We start from the raw sequence: 20,198 nt of genomic DNA, 5'->3' as shown, positions 1-20,198 counted from the left end.
TGTGTGTAGAGAGAGTGCACAAGCATGTGAGCAAATGTGACAAACTCTTAACAGCTGAATCTAAGTGAAGGTATATGACTGTTCACTGTAACATTGTGCAACTTTTCTATGTTTTAATATTTTTTAAATAAAAAGTTAAAAAACAAAAAAGATGGCCTTTGACCTGAAAATAGGAGCTAAGAGATTTAAGGAGGGTGTATAGGGAAAAGAGTTTGTATAGCAAGGTGGGAACTTTCAAAATATGAGAATACAGGTGGAAGTCTCTGATAAAGAGGTTCGCACGATAATGATGGCAATGATGGAGACCATACAGCCTCAGAGAATGATGGCTGGCACCTAAAGAAAACACTGGTTCTTTGATTCTCACCCAGACCTCGTGAAGCAGAATTTCTAGAGATAGGCCCTCAGAGTCTACATTTTTAACAAGAGCCCCCAGGTGATACTAACAAGCAGCCAGGGTTGAAAACCACTGTGCTACAGATACGTGAGAGTGCATACCGGCCTAGAACACCACAGGAAGAAGCTGAACTTCATCAAGACAAACCCAGCCCTAACAACCAGCTCATGGCTATGCTTCTGGCAAGAAAAGATAAGGCTGAAGAGAAGAAACTGAGATGTCTGGGACCTGAATGTAGCACCAACTAAGCTCCTCTGAGGCCAAGCTTCAGCTACCTTATGATTAGGAATATGTGCTGTATAAATTCTTGCTTCCATGATTTATGTACTTCTCTGTTTTGGATTTTGCTTTTATTTGCTTAGTAAGTTTCTTTTTGAAAAATCCCAACCTCACGCTAGTGAACTAAAGTGAAATAGAGTTTGCCCACATCCAGGCCAAAAGAGCTGAGGAAATCTAAGTTTCCTAAAAGTCAAACAGCACGCTGAAGGTAGTGCTCCCAACTGGGGAATGAAGGCAGTGGAGTGGAGCAATAGCTGTCCAAGAGGAGAACTACTTTTCTGAATGCCTAGTATGCACCAGCCTACTATGTGCCTACTATGCATCCCGAGTTTACAGTGGAGAAAACAGGGTCAAAGAAGTTATGTGCCCAAGAGGGCAGAAGATGGCAGAGCCGGGATTTGAACCCAGGTCTGTCTAATAACAAAGCCCATACTCTCTCTACTCTGATCTTGATGTCTCCAGAGAGAGAAGGCAAGTCTTGGAAACAGAAAAACTAAGAGAAGTACACAAAGTGATCTTTTTCTGCTTGGTGTTCTTCCTTCACAGGCACTCAAAGAGAGGTCACAGTGCTCCCCAAGTAGCTAGCTAGAACTGAGATAAAGATACTGAAAGATAGATCACCTACTTTCTCCATGTTACTAGAAGATGAGTCATATAGAGGTTACAGAGGCCACTCAGAGATGTAGAACCTCAGTGTAGACGGAGGATGGAGTGTAGCAAATTACACACTGGTCTCTGACATCAATTCAGCTACAGCAGCTATGTCCTCAGTTCAAAAGTCAATACATAAACAATGTATTATTCTCCCAGAAACCTTTCTTCTTGAGCAAGATTCATCTAACACACCAAACATTGCTTGCTTCAGTGCACATGCTAATCCATATTGATTCTGATTGCATCCAGTGGCATTTATCCTTGCACTTTCTCTAGACTATTGATAGCTTGAGGCTGTCCCTAACCTACACCCACACCAGTGTTTCACAACATTTCCCCTTTCAGTCAGGTATTTCTAAGTAGGTATTTCTCTGATGCATCACGGATTGAGGATAAGAGGATCTTCAGGATTCAGATGTGGTTGGGGCATGGGTCTGGTGAAAAGGGCAGGCAAAGGAAGGGGGAAGATTGTGAAAAGTCTATGTATAATAATACAGAGACACAGGGAGGAGTTAAGAAAAAAGGGAAAAAGAAGGAGACTAAGCTAGAAAAAGAAAGGGAATAAGAAACTGAACATAAGGCCTGAATTTGGAGCTCAGTACGTTCTTAGAAGTCATCTTGTACAACCTCTTCTTTATTCATAAGTGAGGAAACCTAAGACCACTGATGGAACTCAACTTGCTCAAAGTCACATAGCTTTAGCCAAGGCTGCAAACCAACACAACTGTGCTTTCCACTAAACCACACAGAAGGTGAAAAAAAGAAAAGAAAAGAAAGAGGGAAGCATAAAGCAAAGGATGGGTAGCCCTCTATCTACCCTGATCATCTTGGTCAATAGTTTGTGATGCAACCTAACCCAGACTGGAACAAAAAGAAGTGGCTGTCTTAGACCCTGAGGTGTCTAAGATGATTTCTTCAGAAAGACCCCAACACAACTATGTCAGAGGGAATCCCTTAGGTCTTTGGGACTGAGAAGCAATCTGTGGACACAATTATAGAGGTGGGAAAAAGATAGCAGGGATGAAATACTATCAATAGTGTTGACTGTAGTATTTATTTGGGTTATAGATCCCAAATCCCTGCAGGGTGGAGCAGGGTATGAGGTGAATTTCACAATGCCTGAATTTAGTACCAACGTTTCAAAAACGGTCCCTTCACCTACTTGGCTGCAAAACAAACAGATCATCACCCCTGAAAAGCTCTTAAGGCACTAAGACTAACTGAAGACTAACTATAACTAACTGAAGTGGTGGACATGAATGCTTAGTTTGTTACCCCCTAAGTTTCTAATATCACTCATTCATTCAACAAATATTTGTTAAGCACCTAATGCCAGGCACTGTTCTAGGTACTAGAGATACAGCAGTGAACAAAAGAAACAAAAATCTCTGTCCATATGGATTTTAGGATTCAGTTTTAAGATTTCTTAAGCAATTATATTGCCTCTTTCTTAGGGACTGTTAGCCCTAAGGAGTCACTACTGTGCTGAAGCTGCTGCTTGGCTGGTCAAGGATAAGAGCCCTTGGCCTCTTTTCTTATCTCCAGGAGTATGAACATTATTGAATTAGCTCACTCCTTTCAGGGGCCCTTTCTGAAATGCTTGCTTAAAGGCTAAGAATATCCCATCGTTATTCGTAAACCCTCCAGTGCCTGCTCTTCAAAAGGTACAGGTACTGGAAATACAAAGAGATGTAAAAAACCTGCAAAATAAGGGATACCATCATAAAGTGATACAGGGGCTCAAGAAAGGGAGAACAAGAACTAACTTTTCATTATTAGGTTAAACCATGAAAAGAAAGAAGAGGTACTTCTGTCTAATCTCTTAGATGGATCAAACAATGCACAAGAGGGTGGAAAGCAGACCAATCTCTAAAATGGGATGGGCAAGATAATTCTCTGGGCTATAAGAAAAAGATTAATATTTTTAATCTAAAAAGTTATAGAAATTGCATTTTGTTACTAGTACAGTAATATATGCATATTATTTACATTTAATCTATAACAAGTATAGTGAATATTCATTTTTCCTGATGGTCCAAATTTGAAGACCATTGCTTCTGACCATAAGCCTTATCTTTACAAAACCTATAAAAGAGCCGTTGAATAATGAAAAGAAGGTGGATTTTGGAGTCCGACAGGCCTAGACTTAAATCCTAGCTTCTCACAGTTTTGGCTCTCTCCTATGCAAAATGGGAATAATAGTATTTATTGCTTAGGCTCATTCGGAGGAATAAATAAAACAGGCGGAACCCTTAGCATAGTGGCTGGTATGTATACATGTGCCCATTAAATGCTAGTAGCCAGCCCTGTAAGCCTGCCAGAGCTAGGAAATCCATGAGTACCCAATCAGTGCCTAAGAGCAATGAGGAAAGAATCATTCGTTCGCCTCCCACTGGCAGAAAAGGGAGATGTTGTGCAAGGCTGTTATCCTCCCACGAACCAAGTGAGGAAATAGCCAACGGTTCTAGGTTCAGAGAGAAATCAGGTACCTACGGGTCCAGGCTTCTGTGAGTCATTTCTATCACATGATTCTGCCCGACACTGCTGCTGCTGCTGACCAGAAAGGTGGGAGTGGGTGTTTTTTGTGGGTTTGTTTTTTTTTTTTTGAGGAAGATTAGCCCTGAGCTAACATCTGCTGCCAATCCTCTTCTTTTTGCTGAGGAAGACTGGCCCTGACCTAACATCTCTGCCCATCTTCCTCTAATTTTATATGTGGGATGCCTACCACAGCATGGCTTGACAAGTGGTGCATAGGTCCGCACCTGGGATCCAAACTGGCAAACCCCGGGTGGCTGAAGCAGATCATGCAAACTTACCTGCGGCGCCAATGGGCCAGCCCTAGGAGTGGGTGTTTTTAAAATCCTTTTGCAACATAAACCCAGAGTTAACTTCTCTCCAACTTGGTGAAGGCCTTTCTCCTCTCACTTGTCTCCTCATGAGCCCTGAGAAGCACACACTACTCCCAGGATTCTCCATCAGGGTCTACATCAGGATCTGCCCTGCTACCCATCAACAGTTCAGACACAGTACCTGCTTGAGGCAGAAAGGACTCCCTTGCGTTTCAAGTCCAAAGAGGGGTCCCTGAAATCAACCTCAAAGATTTCCAATGTGCCATTTGTGCTAAAGGAGGCATCAAGCTGCTGGGCAGATGTTCCTAGGCACAGGAAAAGTCAGGAAGAGGCAGCATATGAGCAACAATATATGCATGGATTTGGGGTATAAATGGTTAGGGAGGGGAGAAGAGGAAGAACAGAAGAGGACTACATATACTGTTTTTCAAATGGTTAAGTCCAAAGCAAGCATGAGGTGCCTAGCTTGAGCCATAGTTCAAGGCTGCCCCAGGTACCAAAAACACTTAACATCTGTTTGCTTTTGCCAACCCCACCTTTCCATGACTCTGAAGCTCAATAAAGAATTCTGGATAGTACTAAGTTTCCCCTCAACCTATGTGCTTCCATTGGATCCTATTACCATACCTGTGGCCAGATACACAGGGTACTGGCTGGCTGGGCTCCACACTTGGACAGCTGACCGCTCAAGTTCCTTCAGCTTCATGGTCTGTCCTGTAGGTGGCAGAAAACTGACATGGCCCTCAGCCCACTAAAATAGAAACCAGCAAGCTTAAGGGCAGATCCAGGGAGCACCTGTGGACAGATCTTGTTTCTCTCTCTCCATCATGGGATCGGGCATTTCAGGGCAACACGGGGTGACAAATACATGACCATCTGTAGATCTGTAAGGACAATTCATTTCCCCAATTATTGAAATCTAATGCTTTAAACCCTAAAAGATATTAAACTACACTGGTTGCCACATGCCGACTGGTGACGATAACCTCAAACCAGACAATCTCTCAGTGATCTTATCCATTCCCTTGACTTTAAATATCATGCATATCCTAATGACTTCAGATTTACATCTCCAAGACAAATCTCTCCTTTGAGCTCCAAGTTCTTATATACAACTGCTAATCAAATATTTTGACTTGGATAGAGCAAAGATACCTAAAAGTTAGTCTGTCTAAAATGGAATTCTCTATTCCACCATCTCCTCCCCCCAAATCTGTTCTTCCTCCAGTTTTCTTCATCTCAGTAAATGGTACCACTATCTACCCAATTGCACAACCCAGAAACCTGAAAATCACCCTTGATCTCTCCTTCCCTTTATTCGCTTCTAATCTGTCATTAAGTATTCTAGATTTTATCTCCAAAATATATATTAGTCTGTCTACTTTCCTCTATCTCCACCCTCACCACTGTATTTGAAGATACCATCACCTCTCATCTGGATTACTGCAATTATCTTCCTTGGTTATCTCCCTGCTACTCATACCATCGCCCAATTCACTCTCTACATAGCAGCACAAGTGAGCTTCTAAAATCAAAACTAGGATCTTAGCATTCCTTGCTTAAAATCTTTCAACAGCTTCTATCACACTCAGAATAAAAATCAAACCCCTTATTATGGCCCTGCTCAAAAGCTCCAGCCTACTGCTTCAATCTCATCTCTCGCTACTTCCCCCTTATTCATTGTGCCCCAGCCGCATTAGCCTTTTTTTCCTCTCCTGACTTTTTCCCAACTTAGCGCTTCTGTAAATTGTTTCCTACACTTCGAATGCTCCATCTTTCATTCTCGGCATGACTGGCTTCTTATCACATCTTCTGAGCTCAGCTTCTCACCTCCTCAGAGAGGTGAACCACCCAATCAGAAACAGCCTCCATTTTTTTCTTCTTAGCAATTTATAATTATATATTTATTTACATTTACATTGTTGGTCTCCACTAATAAGTAAACTCCTTAAGACCTAGCACTGTGCCTGCTTTGTTCACCATGTTATAACTAGTGCCAGAACAACGTCTGGCACATAATAAGCGCTTGATAGTATTTATTAAATGAATGCAGACATCCATTTTTACTCTGTGGTTTCCAATCCAATTCTAATGCATATTCAAGATGCCATCCCAACAAGCTAGCAAAGCCGCAGAAAAGTTAAACAAAAAATTAACACTGAACTTGAGGGAGGAAACTTGGGACCCACAGTGACCTGCTTGAGCAAGCCACAGTCAGGTTAGTCCCAACCTACAAAAACAGGAGGTAGTATCACTTAATCTCTAACGCACTTTCCTGTGCGAAGAAACTTTCAGGCTGTCAATTCAGCCAAGACTTCCAAGGGCCCTCTAAACTCTTGAGGCTACATCAGGTATCGTCTGACAGACTACACATCATGCTATAGTCACCAGTGCCACCTGCTGGTCAAAGCCATTTTCAGGTTTCTGGGGAAAGATCCCTTAACAAAAGCAGGAGCTTCGAGTAGTGCATTTGACGTGCACATCTCATTTAATTCTCACAACAGTTCTATGCAGTAAGTACTATTATCATCCCCACTTTACAGAGAAGAAAACTGGCTAGGCCGAGACGTGAACCCCAATCGGCCTCCAGAGCCCAGTGCTTTTAACCGTTATACTAGTCTAAACCAAACTAAACTCCAGAACATGTTTAAACCTCTGACAGTCTAGAAATTGGGAAGATGGGCTTTTAAACTAGTTTGTTCAGAGACATCTGTTCACAAAAGGGCGCCCGCTGGGGTGAGAATGGCGGGCGGGGGAGGGGGGCGCTGAACGGGGGAGAGCTGTGACCCTGCAACCCGAGCGGGACAGGCTCTGGCAGGGCTGGAGGCGGCCCGCTCCCTTGGCGGCCCCGGCCCTTCGGAGGGCGGTGAGCACGGCTTCTCTCCGGCCCTGCCCCAGCGCGGCGCGCCGGGCTCCTGCCGACAGGCCTCCCCGCCCCGCAGGTCGCAGAGACTCGGTGCGGGCTCCGGGCCCAGAGCGGCTGCGAAGGCGCTAGGGCAGCGCTGAGGAGACACCCTGGGCGGGCTGAGGGACCCGGGCGCGGCGGGGACAGCGGAGCCGGGTCCAATCCGAGGGCGGGGGCAGCGGGGGGTCTGAGGGGCTCACTGCCCGGGGCGCGGCGCAGGCGCGGGCCGGGGTCCCCGGGGAGGGCGCGCTCCCTGCGGCGCGCTCGGGTCCCAGCACGGCCTCGGCTCTCAGGGGGCCCAGTCAGACCGGGAAAACCAACCTGTGCGGAGAGCCTAGGTCAGGGGTCAACTGCGGCGGAGCGGGAGCGAGTCCTGCCCAAGGGCTTTTGGGTTCTGCTGGGCGCTGTGGACGGCGGCTGCGGAGGGCCAAAAGCGGTCCTGGCCCGCAGGGCACCCGTCGCCCAGCGCACCGCGAAGCGCCAGGCGGAGGACCCGGCTGACCCACGGAGAAGATATAATAAGATTATACGGAGCTTTTAATCGGGCCTTCCCCCCCCGGCCTGTGATTGCGCACTTACGGCGCAGTGGGTCAGATCCTGCGACCATAAAGTTCTGGTCTATTCAATTTGAGCCAGGCTCCAGGGGCAGCTTCTGAAAAGGGAAAATACTAACTCATCATCTACTTATTGGAGAAGACCTGGCCCTAGCTCCAGGAGCAATCAGTAGATTCCTACTTGAAAAGGTAAAAAGCAATCGAGGTCATTAATAGCCGTGAGTGATGCACTGCAGCCCAGCAACAACTGGTGCCCCAAAACTGTTGGTTGAACCAATAAACAGATATAGGTGTGTGGAGGTCGAGGCTCCTGTAGACCAGGGGCTTCCTGAAAGGTTTCAGGGACAGGAGATGGGTGTTGTATCTTGAAGCTGCAAGACAGGTGACGTTCCACAAGAAGGGGCTCAATCGGCTAGTAGGCAACCTGACATTTCCCATGCCATGAAGAGGCTATGGTTGGGGGACTGGGCTGGATACAGACCGTGGAATACCAATTCAACTCCGCAGATAATTGGGAGGTACTGAAAATTATGGGTAGAAATGCAATAAGATAAAGATTGTATTTTGAGACTAGCAACATGGGTCCTCTTGAAGAGAGAACAGAGCTGGAGGCAGGACTCAAATTAGGAGACTAATAGAACAATCAGTTACCAGGTGATGCAGGCCTGGATTAAATCGGTGGCAGTGACTGTAAAGGAAACCTGGACAGGCTCTTGTGACTAGTAAAGGTTAAGCACTTGGAGGGAGAGGTGAAAAGAGGATTATATTTTTTCTGTTGAGGGAATTAATGGCATTTCTAAATAAGTGTTCTGTAGGCAGCTGAAGATCTTAGACCTAAGTTATTTGATTGAATACTTTCATTTAATGCACAGTATTTCCATCTGATATACCTCCAAACATAGTGAGCCAGTTATGACAGGGCTCCCCAAGTCACTGAGAAACAACTCTAGATTTCCTGACTTGGGAGTTCTGAAGTCAGGAAAGAAGACAATTTAGGGCATTGTCTGTGCCTGCCCACTCTCTATGTACTAAGTACTCAGTAAATATTTCTTGAACTTCTTAGCACAACAGTGGATGAGACCTGAGGGGAAGTAAACAGCGTTGAATACTGAACCTCAGGCAGCAACTCAAATTAGGGAATGAGGCAGAAGTGTCACAGATGGAGTGCTCCAAAAGACATCTGAACCAAAGGCATAAGGTCAGTTTCAAGCAGGACATGATTTTAAAAAATAAAAAGTGCATTCTTCTTTCAACTCACACATCTCTTAGAAATTCTTTTCACCTTGTTTTGTAACTGCCAGTCTCCTCTTCTATATAACTACTAGAAAGCAATTTTATCTTGTTCAATTTTATATTCCCAGGGCCTATAAGGCACACAGATGTTGGTGAAATAAATGACTATCAAGTGCTATAGAGGACAGAGAATGAAGACAGTGGAGAGCTTCAAAGAGCGGCATTTTAGTAGAAGTACCCACTTCTCTTACAAGTCTCTTTCACTACCTGGGCAACCACTAAAGGACCCGTATCTAACTTGAATGGAATTGCTTCTATAGGTCAGGTTGAATATATGCTTTTTTATGGCACAGGTTTTCAGGTGATGATTGTAATTTAAGAAAATGTCCCCAAAGGGACGAAAAGGAAATGAGTTGGTTTACTTAAATACAGATACACTGAGATAGACCCTCAAAAACATGATTTTCTGCTTTCTAAGGCTATTTGAGGTGCCTGAATAAATCAAGGTAACAAAAGCCATGCACAAGTTCAGAATAACTCATTGAACTGTCTCTAATTCATAAATATACGTATTGTCAACTAAAAGAAGCCAGGATTTAGAAGTTGCTTGGAATAAGGAATACATATTCTTAAAACAAATAACATTAGAGGCAGTCACAGCCCTGGCCAGTCAAGAAACACCTATTTATCCCATAATATACTGGAAACATGTTAAGAGTACAATTTTGTTTTTAAACTAACCACTATAAAATGGTTTTTTATGGGAAATAAATCTTGTTCCAACTTGGGAAATCAGGAACATATCTTCCTTCTTCAGCCACGTAAATGGGAAAAGGAGCTACCCTTACCACCTGCCGCACAACTGGAACCCTCAACTGTTCAACTGCCTTCACAGTCCTGGCAAAATGAACATCTTCTTGTGCTTAACTCCCTCTGCCCTCCTGGCCTTCCGGTCTCCGACGGGCGGAGAGGGTGGGGACAGACAGCAGGCAGAACAAAAGGAAAAGGACGAGGTTCCTCACAGCAGTGGCTATTCCTGGGGAAATGAGGCACAGATACCACAGCACTAAGTTTTATTAGGGATTTCATTAAGGTTAAATCTCTAGAAATGAGAGTCGGGGGGCACAAAGCCCATGAAGCTTCCTCAGATCTCATAGTGAACCACCGGCTCAGGCTCTTTAGTGGGATCGCCGCCTCGTTCCAGGTACAGATTATTGTAAGGATACTGCTTTGGCCCCTAAGGAAAAAACACAGGTCAGCAAGAACAGCATACATCCAGCCAATACCTAGCTACCCCCAACTCGGAGTTAACAATCACACATGGTAAATGGGTACATGGTAGCCTCTGGTCAGATCCAGCTGGGCTAGAATGGCATGAACAGCACTCCTCATCCCTGCTCAGCCCAAGGCAGAGAGAAAGCCTAGATTGTAAGAGAAGTGGTGCCTACATTTTGTGTGTGTGTGTGTGTGTGTGTGTGTGTGTGTGAGACAGAGAGAGAAGCCACGCTTTCTAAAGGAGATGATGCATCCATCCCTCTCTCGGGGTTGAGACAGACTCAATCTCCTTAAAATCACCCAGCCTCTAATGGTTCCACCACTAAAGTGGCCCAGCAAATGAGGTGTGCAGGAGCAGTGGTGGAAGAAAGCACAGAGGAGACACGGCTGGGATGTGCTTTAGGGGCTGCTGGCTTTACCAACAAACAGCTGTCAGAGAACACAGCTCAAGGGGAGGAGAAAAGGGTGATGTGCTTACAGAACTGAAAAATGGAAGAACCACACTGTTTCTTGCTCTCCTGAAGTGAAGTTAGCGCTCACACCAGCCCTAAGTGCACTCTCCAGCCTAGGGCCCCTGGGACTTGGTAGGAAGGCTTGTGTCAGTGCACATACACATACCAGCTACCATCGGGACACTGACTATCTCTGCAGAGGTAGCACTGAGCAGCCAACTGCAAACATAGCAGCCTCCCTGCTTTCAGTTCCTTTCCTTACCATATATTCTGCAGACTACTCCCAGATTAATCTTCCTAAAAACCTAGCCTTCGTTATGTCATTCTCCTGTTCAAAAGCCCAACATGGCTCCCTGCTGCCCAGAGACAGACTAAGTCACCACTATACCCCAATCCCTAGCATGCTCTGCACCTGGTATATAGTAGGGGCCTCATAGATATTTGTTGAATTAATGCGTTACTCTACCATCAAGTCCAAATCCCTTAGCCATGCAATGAAAGCTGCCCAACCTGACTGACTGACTCGCCTCACAATATTTTTTAACACAGCAATTTCCACACCTGATCTCCCAGGACATTAGAATTACCTGGGGACTTGTTAAATATTGATTCTAGAACCCCACTGTGGAGCTACTGAATTAGGTTCTCCAGGAAGTGGTGCCCAGGAACCCGAAATTTTTAGCAGCTCTCCAGGCAACCAGTGCAGCTGGTTATCTAGGAACTATTTTATATGCTTATTCCACTCCAGCTAACTCACTTTCCTTTTCCTTCCTTCCTCCTGTCTTCTCTTGCCCCAAATATTATCTCCAACTTCTCCCCTCAATCCAAAGCCTATGTATTTTTTTTAGTATCTAGCATAACCCCTCTCCTTAACAGCACCTCATACCCCTTAGAACATACATTCACTACACACACACACATATATACACACACACAAAAACTGCCAAATTCCCGTATCTGTTCAAATGTTCCTCATGTCATTTATCCGAATCTTCTTCTTATCTAAATTAAACTTCCTTAAAGCTAGACAGTATATTTTCTATGTCCTTTACATTCTCCAAAATATAACCGTCTATGCTTGTAGTAAACACTTAATTGCTTCCAGTACCCTACGGGAAATAAATGTCCTTCACACCTCCAACAAAGGATAAAGTTTCAGCTCTAGATTCCTTGATTCTGCCTTGAAAGATCACTTGCTGAAATATAATTGGTAAGTAGAGTCCCCAAACAGCAACGCTAGAGACTAGGTGGCTTCCATGTTCATTCCTCACCTAGTCCTAAAGTGCTTCTTTTCATTCAGACTGATCCAAGATGTAGGCATGGAGCAGTGCTCTGGTACTTGTGCCAGGCCAGTGCGTAAGGCCCTCTCCAGGCCTTACCAAGAAGCCAAGCTTGGTATTGGCTGGATCCCTATTCCAGAGATTTCATTCCTCCAGGAAATGGGGCTAAGTAAATGTGCCTAAGAGAGCACTTCTCAGATACTCACCACGGGCTGGTAGGTGGGGTAAGTGTCCCCAACCCAAAACATGAAGATCATGAAGGCCACAAAGCCGAAGAGATGCTTACACATGAGATTCCAAGAAACAGGCGTGGGAGACGTGTCCACACGGTTCCTGATATACATGTCTAGGTCCCAGTGCATCTGAGGCAGAAAGGCAGATAACTGTCACATACTACTCCTCCCAAAAAGGCAGGTAGTCCAGAGTGATCACAGCCTGATACAAGGCTTGACAAAGGCATCCTACTGCCCTGGGCAATATTCTGGCCCACAGGACTGGATGCTGGCTTATGTCTACGTCCTGCTGATCAGAGACAGCTCAATCATGGAAGTTCACAACTTTCACAATACAGAGCTTTGATGATTCCCAAAAGTCCCATTCCACGTGCCACAAATGGAACCTCAGATCTCAGATCACCAGACCTTGCTTCCTTGCTCAGAACACCTTATTATTACTTGGACAGAGAAGTGCCATTTGAGTTAAAGAAAGAATCCTCAGGAAGACATTAGGGAGAAGGAAGAAAAGTCAAATGGGTATGGTTCTCTCACCGGTTCACCCCAGTTCAGCCTCAGATCTGGGTGGTCCCAGTCATACCATGGATCCCTCTCCTGCTGTGAGCGGTCAGGGAGCTTCGGGTAGTCGCCATACCTGGGAGACAGGAAGAACTTCTAGAAGAGGCTCTGAGCAGCCTCACTCAGACAATTCACTCTCCTCATGTCAGAGATGAGAAGCCAAATGACAGAGACAACTGCTTCCTCTAAGGACGAAGGAACTGACTTTCAAATCAAAATCTCAAGTTCTAGTCACTAAGCACAGAACTAACCACAGAAGTCCAAATGGTAATTAAAAGTTCATGTCAAACTCTGAAACATAACATATACAAGCTTTTCTTACCTTTTTTGAACAAAAAAAGTCACAAAAGGTTATAATGTTAGAGTTGGAAGGGAATTTAGCCATCAATCACTCTGATTCCCTCATTAGACAGAAAATGAAACTGAAGTTTAGGGTCTGAACCCAAGGTCACCCAGCTAATTGGAATAAAAACAAAAAGGGTACAGATTAGAAAAGTATTGTTTTCATAGCAACTGTGTTCCTCAACAACCAAGTTGGTATACATCTCCATGTCTCAAACACCCCATGGGAATTCTTGCTAAACTGGGTTTTCACCAACAAATCCAGGTTCAACTTACACAGACTGCTACCAAGGCTGCTCTTGTCCACAACTCAATAAAACACAGGAAATGATGACAACTGGACATATGTCACAGAAGATGATTGGAAAACAAGAAAAATACGGGCTGCTGAAACCACGATTGAAAGAGCGATGCTAGGACAGAAAATGGGGGTGATCACGGTAATCAGCTCAGATAATTAACCATAGGGATTTTATGTGGCTGGCGGGCCGGGCAGAGCATGGCTAACATCAACTGGAGTAAGGAACTTGGCTGTTAATCTACTTAACAGTTGCTCCGATTTCCACAGCCCTAACAGCAAACATACTTTTTAAAGAAAGATATACACACATATATAGAGTACTACATCTACAAATAAGGTTCTCATGACAGGAGTCCAGCTCCAGCCTGGTCACGTGCCTGAATGACAGCACCTGAGCCCAGCAGATGCTCGATCTAAATGAAACCTCGCGCTCGGGATGGAGCCAAGGAAGGTTCCTGCTATTCAGGGGTCCTCAAGGGAGCTATTAAAACCTCGGCTTCCTCATTTGAGGAAACAGCCTGAGCCAAGGAGAAAATTGAAATCCTCTTGACTGCAGCTGCTCACCAATCCCCTCCCATCTCCCTCCACCGAAAGAAGCAACCACTCCATTGACTCTGAGGGGTCACGAGAAGGTTCGGGGGAAAGGGTCAGAGTCGAGCCACCAAACCCAGCCGGCCTTCTCCCATCACTACCAAGGTGCGAACAGACCCTTTCTATCTCACCCCATGCCATCATCCGGGTATGGCTCATAGTCTTCCACCCGCATGTTATACTTCTTGGCAGCGGCAGCCCGTTCCTCTGGGGTCTTGGGATAGGGTCCCGGGAGCATATCCTTGGTAATGTGGGAGGCTGGAGGACATACCAGAGCAGGTCGTAAGCGCCCCCGTTCCTCCTGCCACCCTGACGGCATCAGGCTGCAGTGGCTGCGGAGGCCGGAGCCCGAGACCTCGCAGGACCACGAGACCCTCCACCCCCTCTTCTGGACATACCAATTTCACCTCCGCCCCCTGCCCGGACACGGCCGCCGTGGTATCCATGACATCCACCCTGCCCCCGACACACCAAACCTCAGGCATCCCCTTCCCACACTGTTCTCGCGGACCTGTCCGTGCACCCAACGGCACCACGTTCCGGGCTGCCCTTTGCAGCCATCGGACTCCCAGGACCCCTGCCCTGGCCGCCGCCATCTTCACCTTCTTTCAGTTTCACCCCGCACATGCGCAAAGGCCTTGTCACGGCGGCTGAGCCGGGCCAAACGCGACCAAGCAGCCGATAAAGAAGAAAATCCTAAGGGTTCAACAAGGGCGGGGCTTGCACGGCGCGGGGAAACCAAAGGGTAGATGAGCGGGTGGACAGAGGCAGAGTGGGAAAACGGGGAGGAAAAAAAACCAAGCTACTCACCACTTTGATATTTCAGACTGTCGTGTCCCTTTTCTCCCTCGGCTGACGTAGACGCATGCAGGGATGATGGGGACTCGGAACCTGAGCATCTCGAAGGCGGACAGGTGACCCATCTTCTCCAGGAGCAGTACAAATGAAATGAGCCTGTCTTAACTTCTTCTCTGACTGCTTTCCTTTTTCCTCTCCTTCACTGGCACTTCCTCCTTCCATCCCCAAACGTGATTATCCTTCAGATTCAGTCCTTGGTCTTGCTTGTTTTGGTTCTCTTCGCCAAATTGGTTGATCTCCTTCATTTGGATGCAGAGAGCAACACACAAATCGGCCCAAACTGGGTCCACAGTTTCAGTCCGTGTTTACATCTGAATGTCCCTGTCACCTCAACCTAACAACTGTAAAACAAATCCTAGCACCAGAGACCTCTCTCGGGAGATCGCCTAAAGCCTCAGATTTGCTACGACTGCAAAAGCAGATTTCAAGCTGGACCACAATTAATAAACACTAGCTTAACAGAAGAATGGGGGGCATTATTATATTTGCATATGAATATGTTTTCACTTTATTTACACAAGTGGGATTTGCATAATTTACGCGGTGTAAATATACACGTATTTCCAGCAACTTTTAGAGTGATCACTGTTTTGGAGCAGAATCCATTATTACAGACATTCTTGAATATATATCAGAGCAATAAAAACTAATATGTACTATTCGGTATATAAATTTTGAGGTGGACTACTTCGCAGAAACTTGCCTTCTTGTAAATGAGCATCACTAGTTGATGTTCAGAATAATTGGACAATATCTGTGTTCAGTCACTAGCAAACCCTGATCTAATTTGGGTCAGAAACAGAGTTGGTCTAATTAATTAATTATTAATTAACTTATATAAAGATGTGATTCGCATACCATAAAACTCGCCCCTTTAAAGTGTACAATAAAATGATTTTTAGTGTAGTCACAAAGTTTTGCAACTATCACGACTATCTAATTCTAAAACATTTTTATCACCCCAAAAGAAACCCTATATCGGTTAGGATGTTTCCCCACCCGCTGGGAACCACTAATCTACTTTCTATGGATTTGCCTATTCTGGACATTTTATTTAAGTGGGATCATACAGTATGTGGCCTTTTGTGTCTGACTTATGTCACTTAGAGTAACATTTTCAAGGTTTGTCCATGTTACAGCATGTGTCAGTTTTCATTCCTTTTTATGGTCAAATAATATTCCATTATATGGATATGCAACATTTTGGTTATATATTCATCAGTTGACAGACATTTGGGTTATTTCCACTTTTTGGCTATTATGAATAATACTGCTTGTAAACATTCTTGTACAAGTTTTTGTGTAGGTGTATGTTTTTAATTTTCTTGGGCACATACCTAGTAGTAGAATTGCTGGATCATAGGGTGACTATGTTTAACTTTCTGACGAGCTATTTTTCAAAGAAGCTGTATTGTTTTATGTTCCCACCAGCAGTGTATGAGGGTTCCAATTTCTCCATATTATTGTAACTGCACGCCCTCCAGAACCAGTTCAACTGACCCCATCTCTTATCAACAGAGTGATTAAGAATTGCATTTCAGAAAATCTGTAAAGTCATGTAGCCAGCGCATGTGTAAAAGAAGAAATCGTGGCCTGAAACGACCTCAAAACTAAAGATCCTCCTCCCCATGGAACCAAAGGACTGGGACGTGACTGGAATTTGGAAGTCAGACTCCTGTCAGAAGCCAGGGGTCCCTCATTCAGGAAGATCCAGTGTTCAAATTCCTTCCCAACTTCATCAAAAATGTTTAGAACCCCATCATAAATGTTTAGAACCCTGTCATAAGTGTTTAAAACCTTACCATAAATGCTTGAAGCTCACTAATCAAAACCTGTCCCTCCAGTGTTTCCGTGTGCCAGCCTATTCTCCCTAACCTCTTAAATTTTGCCCCAAATCCTGAATCAAGGAGATGGATCTGAGGACACTTGCCCCCTGTCTCCCTGAAGATTGATCTCGCAGAATAAAAGCTGATTTCTCCCCTCAAAGGCTGATGCCATAATTAATTGGCTCATTACGTGCATCAAGCAGAGAACCAATTTTGTGCGGTAACATTATCACCAACTTGCTATTGTCTGTCTTTTTTTATTGTAGCCATACTAGTGGATGTGAATGGTATCTCATTGTGGTTTTGATTTGCATTACCCTGATGACTAAAGACTTTGAGTATCAGGGCCAGCCCCATGGCAGAGTGGTTAAGTTCACACACTCCACTTCGGCAGTCAGGTTGGATCCTGGGCACGGATGTGGCATTGCTCATCAAGCCATGCTGAGGCGGCATCCCACATGCCACAAACGGAAGGACCCCCAGCTGAAGGTATACAGCTATGTACCAGGGAGCTTTGGGGAGAAAAAAGAAAAAAATAAAATCTTAAAAAAAATACTTTGTGTATCTTTTCATGCACTTATTGGCCATGGTATATCTTCTTTGGAGAAATGTCTATTCAAGTCCATTGTCCATTTCTTAATTAGGTTGTCTTTTTTTTTTTTTAATTTTTTTTTTTAAAGATTTTATTTTTTCCTTTTTCTCCCCAAAGCCCCCAGGTAACATAGTTGTAGATTCTTCGTTGTGGGTCCTTCTAGTTGTGGCATGTGGGACGCCGCCTCAGCGTGGTTTGACGAGCAGTGCCATGTCCGTGCCCAGGATTCGAACCAACGAAACACTGGGCCACCTGCAGCGGAGCGCGCGAACTTAACCACTCGGCCACGGGGCCAGCCCCTAGGTTGTCTTTCATTAAGTTGTAAGAGTTCTTTGTGTATTCTAGATACAAATCCCTTATCAGATGTATGATTTGTAAGTATTTTCTCCCATTCTGTGAGTTGTCTTTTCACTTTCATGATGGTGTCCTTTGGGACCCCGTTCTTATCCTGAAAGGTGTTTGAGTTTGTCAAAAGTTTTCTCTGTGTCTATTGAGATGATCATGTGATTTTTTCTTTTTTTAAATGGAGGCATCATTGATATATAACATTATATTAGTTTCAGGTAGACAACATAATGATTCGATATTTGTATATATTGTGAAATGATCACCACAATAAGTCTACTTAACATCTGTCACCATACATAGTTACAAAATTTTTTCACTTGTGATGAGAGCTTTTAAGTTTAGCAACTTTCACATATGTAATGCAATATTATTAACTATAATATGTTATACATAAATAATACACTGTGCTGTACATTACATCCCCATAACGTTTATTTTATAGCTGCATGTTTGTGCCTTTTAACATTTTTTTTCTTCTATCAATTTGGTTAATTTTCAGATGTTGAACCAACCTTGCTTTCCTGGAATAAATCCTACTTGGTCATGGTACATAATCCTTTTTATGTGGTATAAATTTTGTTTACTAGTATTTTGTTGAGGATTTTTGCATCTATACTTACAAGGGATTTTTGTCTGTAGTTTCCTCTTCTTGTTTATGTCTTTGTTTCATTTTGATATCAGGGTAACACTGACTTCATAGATTGAGTTGGAGCCTTCCTCTTTTATTTTTTGGAAGAGTTTGTGAAGGATTGGTGTTAATACTTTTTTAAATGCCTGGTAGGATTCATCAGTGAATCCATCTAGTCCTGGGCTTTTCTTTGTGGAAAGTTTTTGGATTCCTAATTTAATCTCTTTACTTGTTATAAATCTATTCAAATTTTCTATTTCTTCTTAAATCAGTTATGATAGTTTGTGCCTTTCTAGGAATTTGTCTATTTCATCTAGGTTATATAATTTTTTTTTTAAAGATTTTATTTTTTCCTTTTTCTCCCCAAAGCCCCCCAGTACATAGTTGTATATTCTTCGTTGTGGGTCCTTCTAGTTGTGGCATATGGGACGCCGCCTCAGCGTGGTTTGATGAGCAGTGCCATGTCCGCGCCCAGGATTCGAACCAACAAAACACTGGGCCGCTTGCAGCAGAGCACGCGAACTTAACCACTCAGCCACGGGGCCAGCCCCAAGGTTATATAATTTTTTATAATACAACTGTTCATAGTATTCCCTTATACTTTTTTTTATTTTTGTGAAGTCAGTAGTAATATGCCTTCTTTCACTCCTGATTTTAGTAATATGAATCTTCTTGGTCTAATTTATTTTTAATTCCCAAGGTTACAAATATTCTTGTAAAAATTCAAACATTGCAGATAAAACTAAAGCCTTAATTGCGGCCACAGCCCCAAACCCTCCACAGAGGTAACCCCAATATCAGTTTTGCAGCATAGTTACTATGCAGCATAATTACATAGTTAAGCTAGTGTATTAGTTTCCTATTGCTGCATAGCAGATTACCATAAATTGAGCAGCCCAAAATAACACCAATTCATTATCTCAAACTTTCCATGAGTCCGGAGTCCAGGCACGGGCTAGCTGGGTCACAGCTCAGGGTCTCACCAGGCTGAAATCAAGGTATTTGTTGGGGCTGCTAACTCATCTGAGGCTCTGTGTCCTTTTCCAAGCTCAGCAGTTGTTGGCAGAATTCAGTTTCTCGCAGTTATAGGACTAAGATCCCTCCTTTCTGGCTGGCTGTCAATCAGGAGCCTTTCTCAGCTCCTAGAGCCTACCCACCATTCTCTGTCACATAGCAGTTTGCTCCTTCACGGTCAACAGGAGAGCTTCTTCAGCTTCAAATCTCTCTGATTTCTGTCTCTGACCTCTAGACTCAGATTTAAAGAGCTAAAGTGATTAGGTCAGTCCCATCCAGGACTCCTCCTTTTGATTAACCCCCAGGAGAATCTCCTTTTGATTAACTCAAAGTGAACTGATTAAGGACCTTAATTACATTTTTGCCATATAATGTAACCTCATCGAAGGAGTGATCATATTTATAACTCCTGCCGTCATTCAAGGGGGAGAGTTACATGGGGCATGTACACCATGGGATGGAAATCTTTGGATCCATCTTAGAATTTGGCCTCCCACAGCCAGCCTAAGAATGGTCTAAGCAAGCAATAGAGGTAATTAATTATAAATTATAATATATTTATATTTATATATAAATATAAATTATAATTATAAACATAGGACCTTTTATAACCAATATAAATTGTTTGAAAATGTAGGATGCTCATGGTTGGCCACTACTGATAACATTGGCCCCATGGCAAAAACATCTTCAAGTAGGAGAGAGGGTGACACAGGCAGAAAAATCAAATGATGCCAAACAAAAGAAAACCATCTTTGATTTTAAAAGAATTCAATTTGCCATATATCTTTTGCCTAGGCCTTCAGACCAACCTTTACGCAACGTTTATGGGACAATTGCTTTTCCTTCTGACTTCCTTAGGTAGGTCAAGAGTTTGCTTCTCTCGCTATCCATGAGTGTAAAGTTTAACGCCCCACTAAACCTTCCTCCTTCTTTGCCTCTTGTGTAGGCCTGGGCACACTGCGGCAGCAGCAGTATTTTGTGGATTGGTTAACCGAGTGATCACCTCTATTCAGTGGGACTAAAGGG

General features: G+C 43.9%; 2 protein-coding genes and 1 long non-coding RNA gene across 35 annotated transcripts in view; 1 reads left to right on the top strand and 2 right to left on the bottom strand.

The window, feature by feature from the left end:
- The window catches only part of SEC31B (SEC31 homolog B, COPII coat complex component), a 30,228-nt gene extending 22,641 nt beyond the window's left edge, over nucleotides 1-7,587 (bottom strand). For 9 of the 33 annotated variants that reach the window (XM_070222762.1, XM_014733076.3, XM_070222767.1 and 6 more), the window contains exons 1-4: nucleotides 7,406-7,484; nucleotides 4,975-5,063; nucleotides 4,807-4,893; nucleotides 4,361-4,484 (exon numbers count right to left, since the gene is read on the bottom strand). In XM_070222762.1, the coding sequence (XP_070078863.1) occupies nucleotides 4,361-4,484; nucleotides 4,807-4,893; nucleotides 4,975-5,020 (257 nt within the window). In that variant the 5' untranslated portion in view covers nucleotides 5,021-5,063; nucleotides 7,406-7,484. Of the gene's footprint in view, nucleotides 1-4,360; nucleotides 4,485-4,806; nucleotides 4,931-4,974; nucleotides 5,064-7,405 lie in introns of all 33 variants that reach the window. The other 24 variants (XM_070222731.1, XM_070222743.1, XM_070222733.1 and 21 more) reach the window with 11 other exon arrangements.
- On the top strand, nucleotides 7,523-9,663 carry LOC138915690 (uncharacterized). The gene is made up of 3 exons (XR_011421802.1): nucleotides 7,523-7,827; nucleotides 8,702-8,836; nucleotides 9,000-9,663. It is a non-coding gene; the product is annotated as an uncharacterized lncRNA (long non-coding RNA).
- A 264-nt stretch (nucleotides 9,664-9,927) lies between these two features.
- On the bottom strand, nucleotides 9,928-14,719 carry NDUFB8 (NADH:ubiquinone oxidoreductase subunit B8). The gene is made up of 5 exons (XM_001500281.6): nucleotides 14,415-14,719; nucleotides 14,035-14,161; nucleotides 12,646-12,745; nucleotides 12,085-12,240; nucleotides 9,928-10,108 (listed from the first exon to the last, which is right to left on the bottom strand). Exons 1-5 carry the CDS (start codon nucleotides 14,497-14,499, stop codon nucleotides 10,016-10,018), a joined length of 561 nt encoding a protein of 186 aa, XP_001500331.1. The 5' UTR covers nucleotides 14,500-14,719; the 3' UTR covers nucleotides 9,928-10,015.
- Nucleotides 14,720-20,198: the final 5,479 nt, after the last annotated feature.

This window comes from Equus caballus, chromosome 1 (genome assembly GCF_041296265.1).
Source record: "Equus caballus isolate H_3958 breed thoroughbred chromosome 1, TB-T2T, whole genome shotgun sequence".
Taxonomy (NCBI): Eukaryota; Metazoa; Chordata; class Mammalia; order Perissodactyla; family Equidae; genus Equus; species Equus caballus.
The sequence above is the reverse complement of the archived record's forward strand: the minus strand, read 5'-3'. Positions and strand labels throughout refer to the sequence as shown.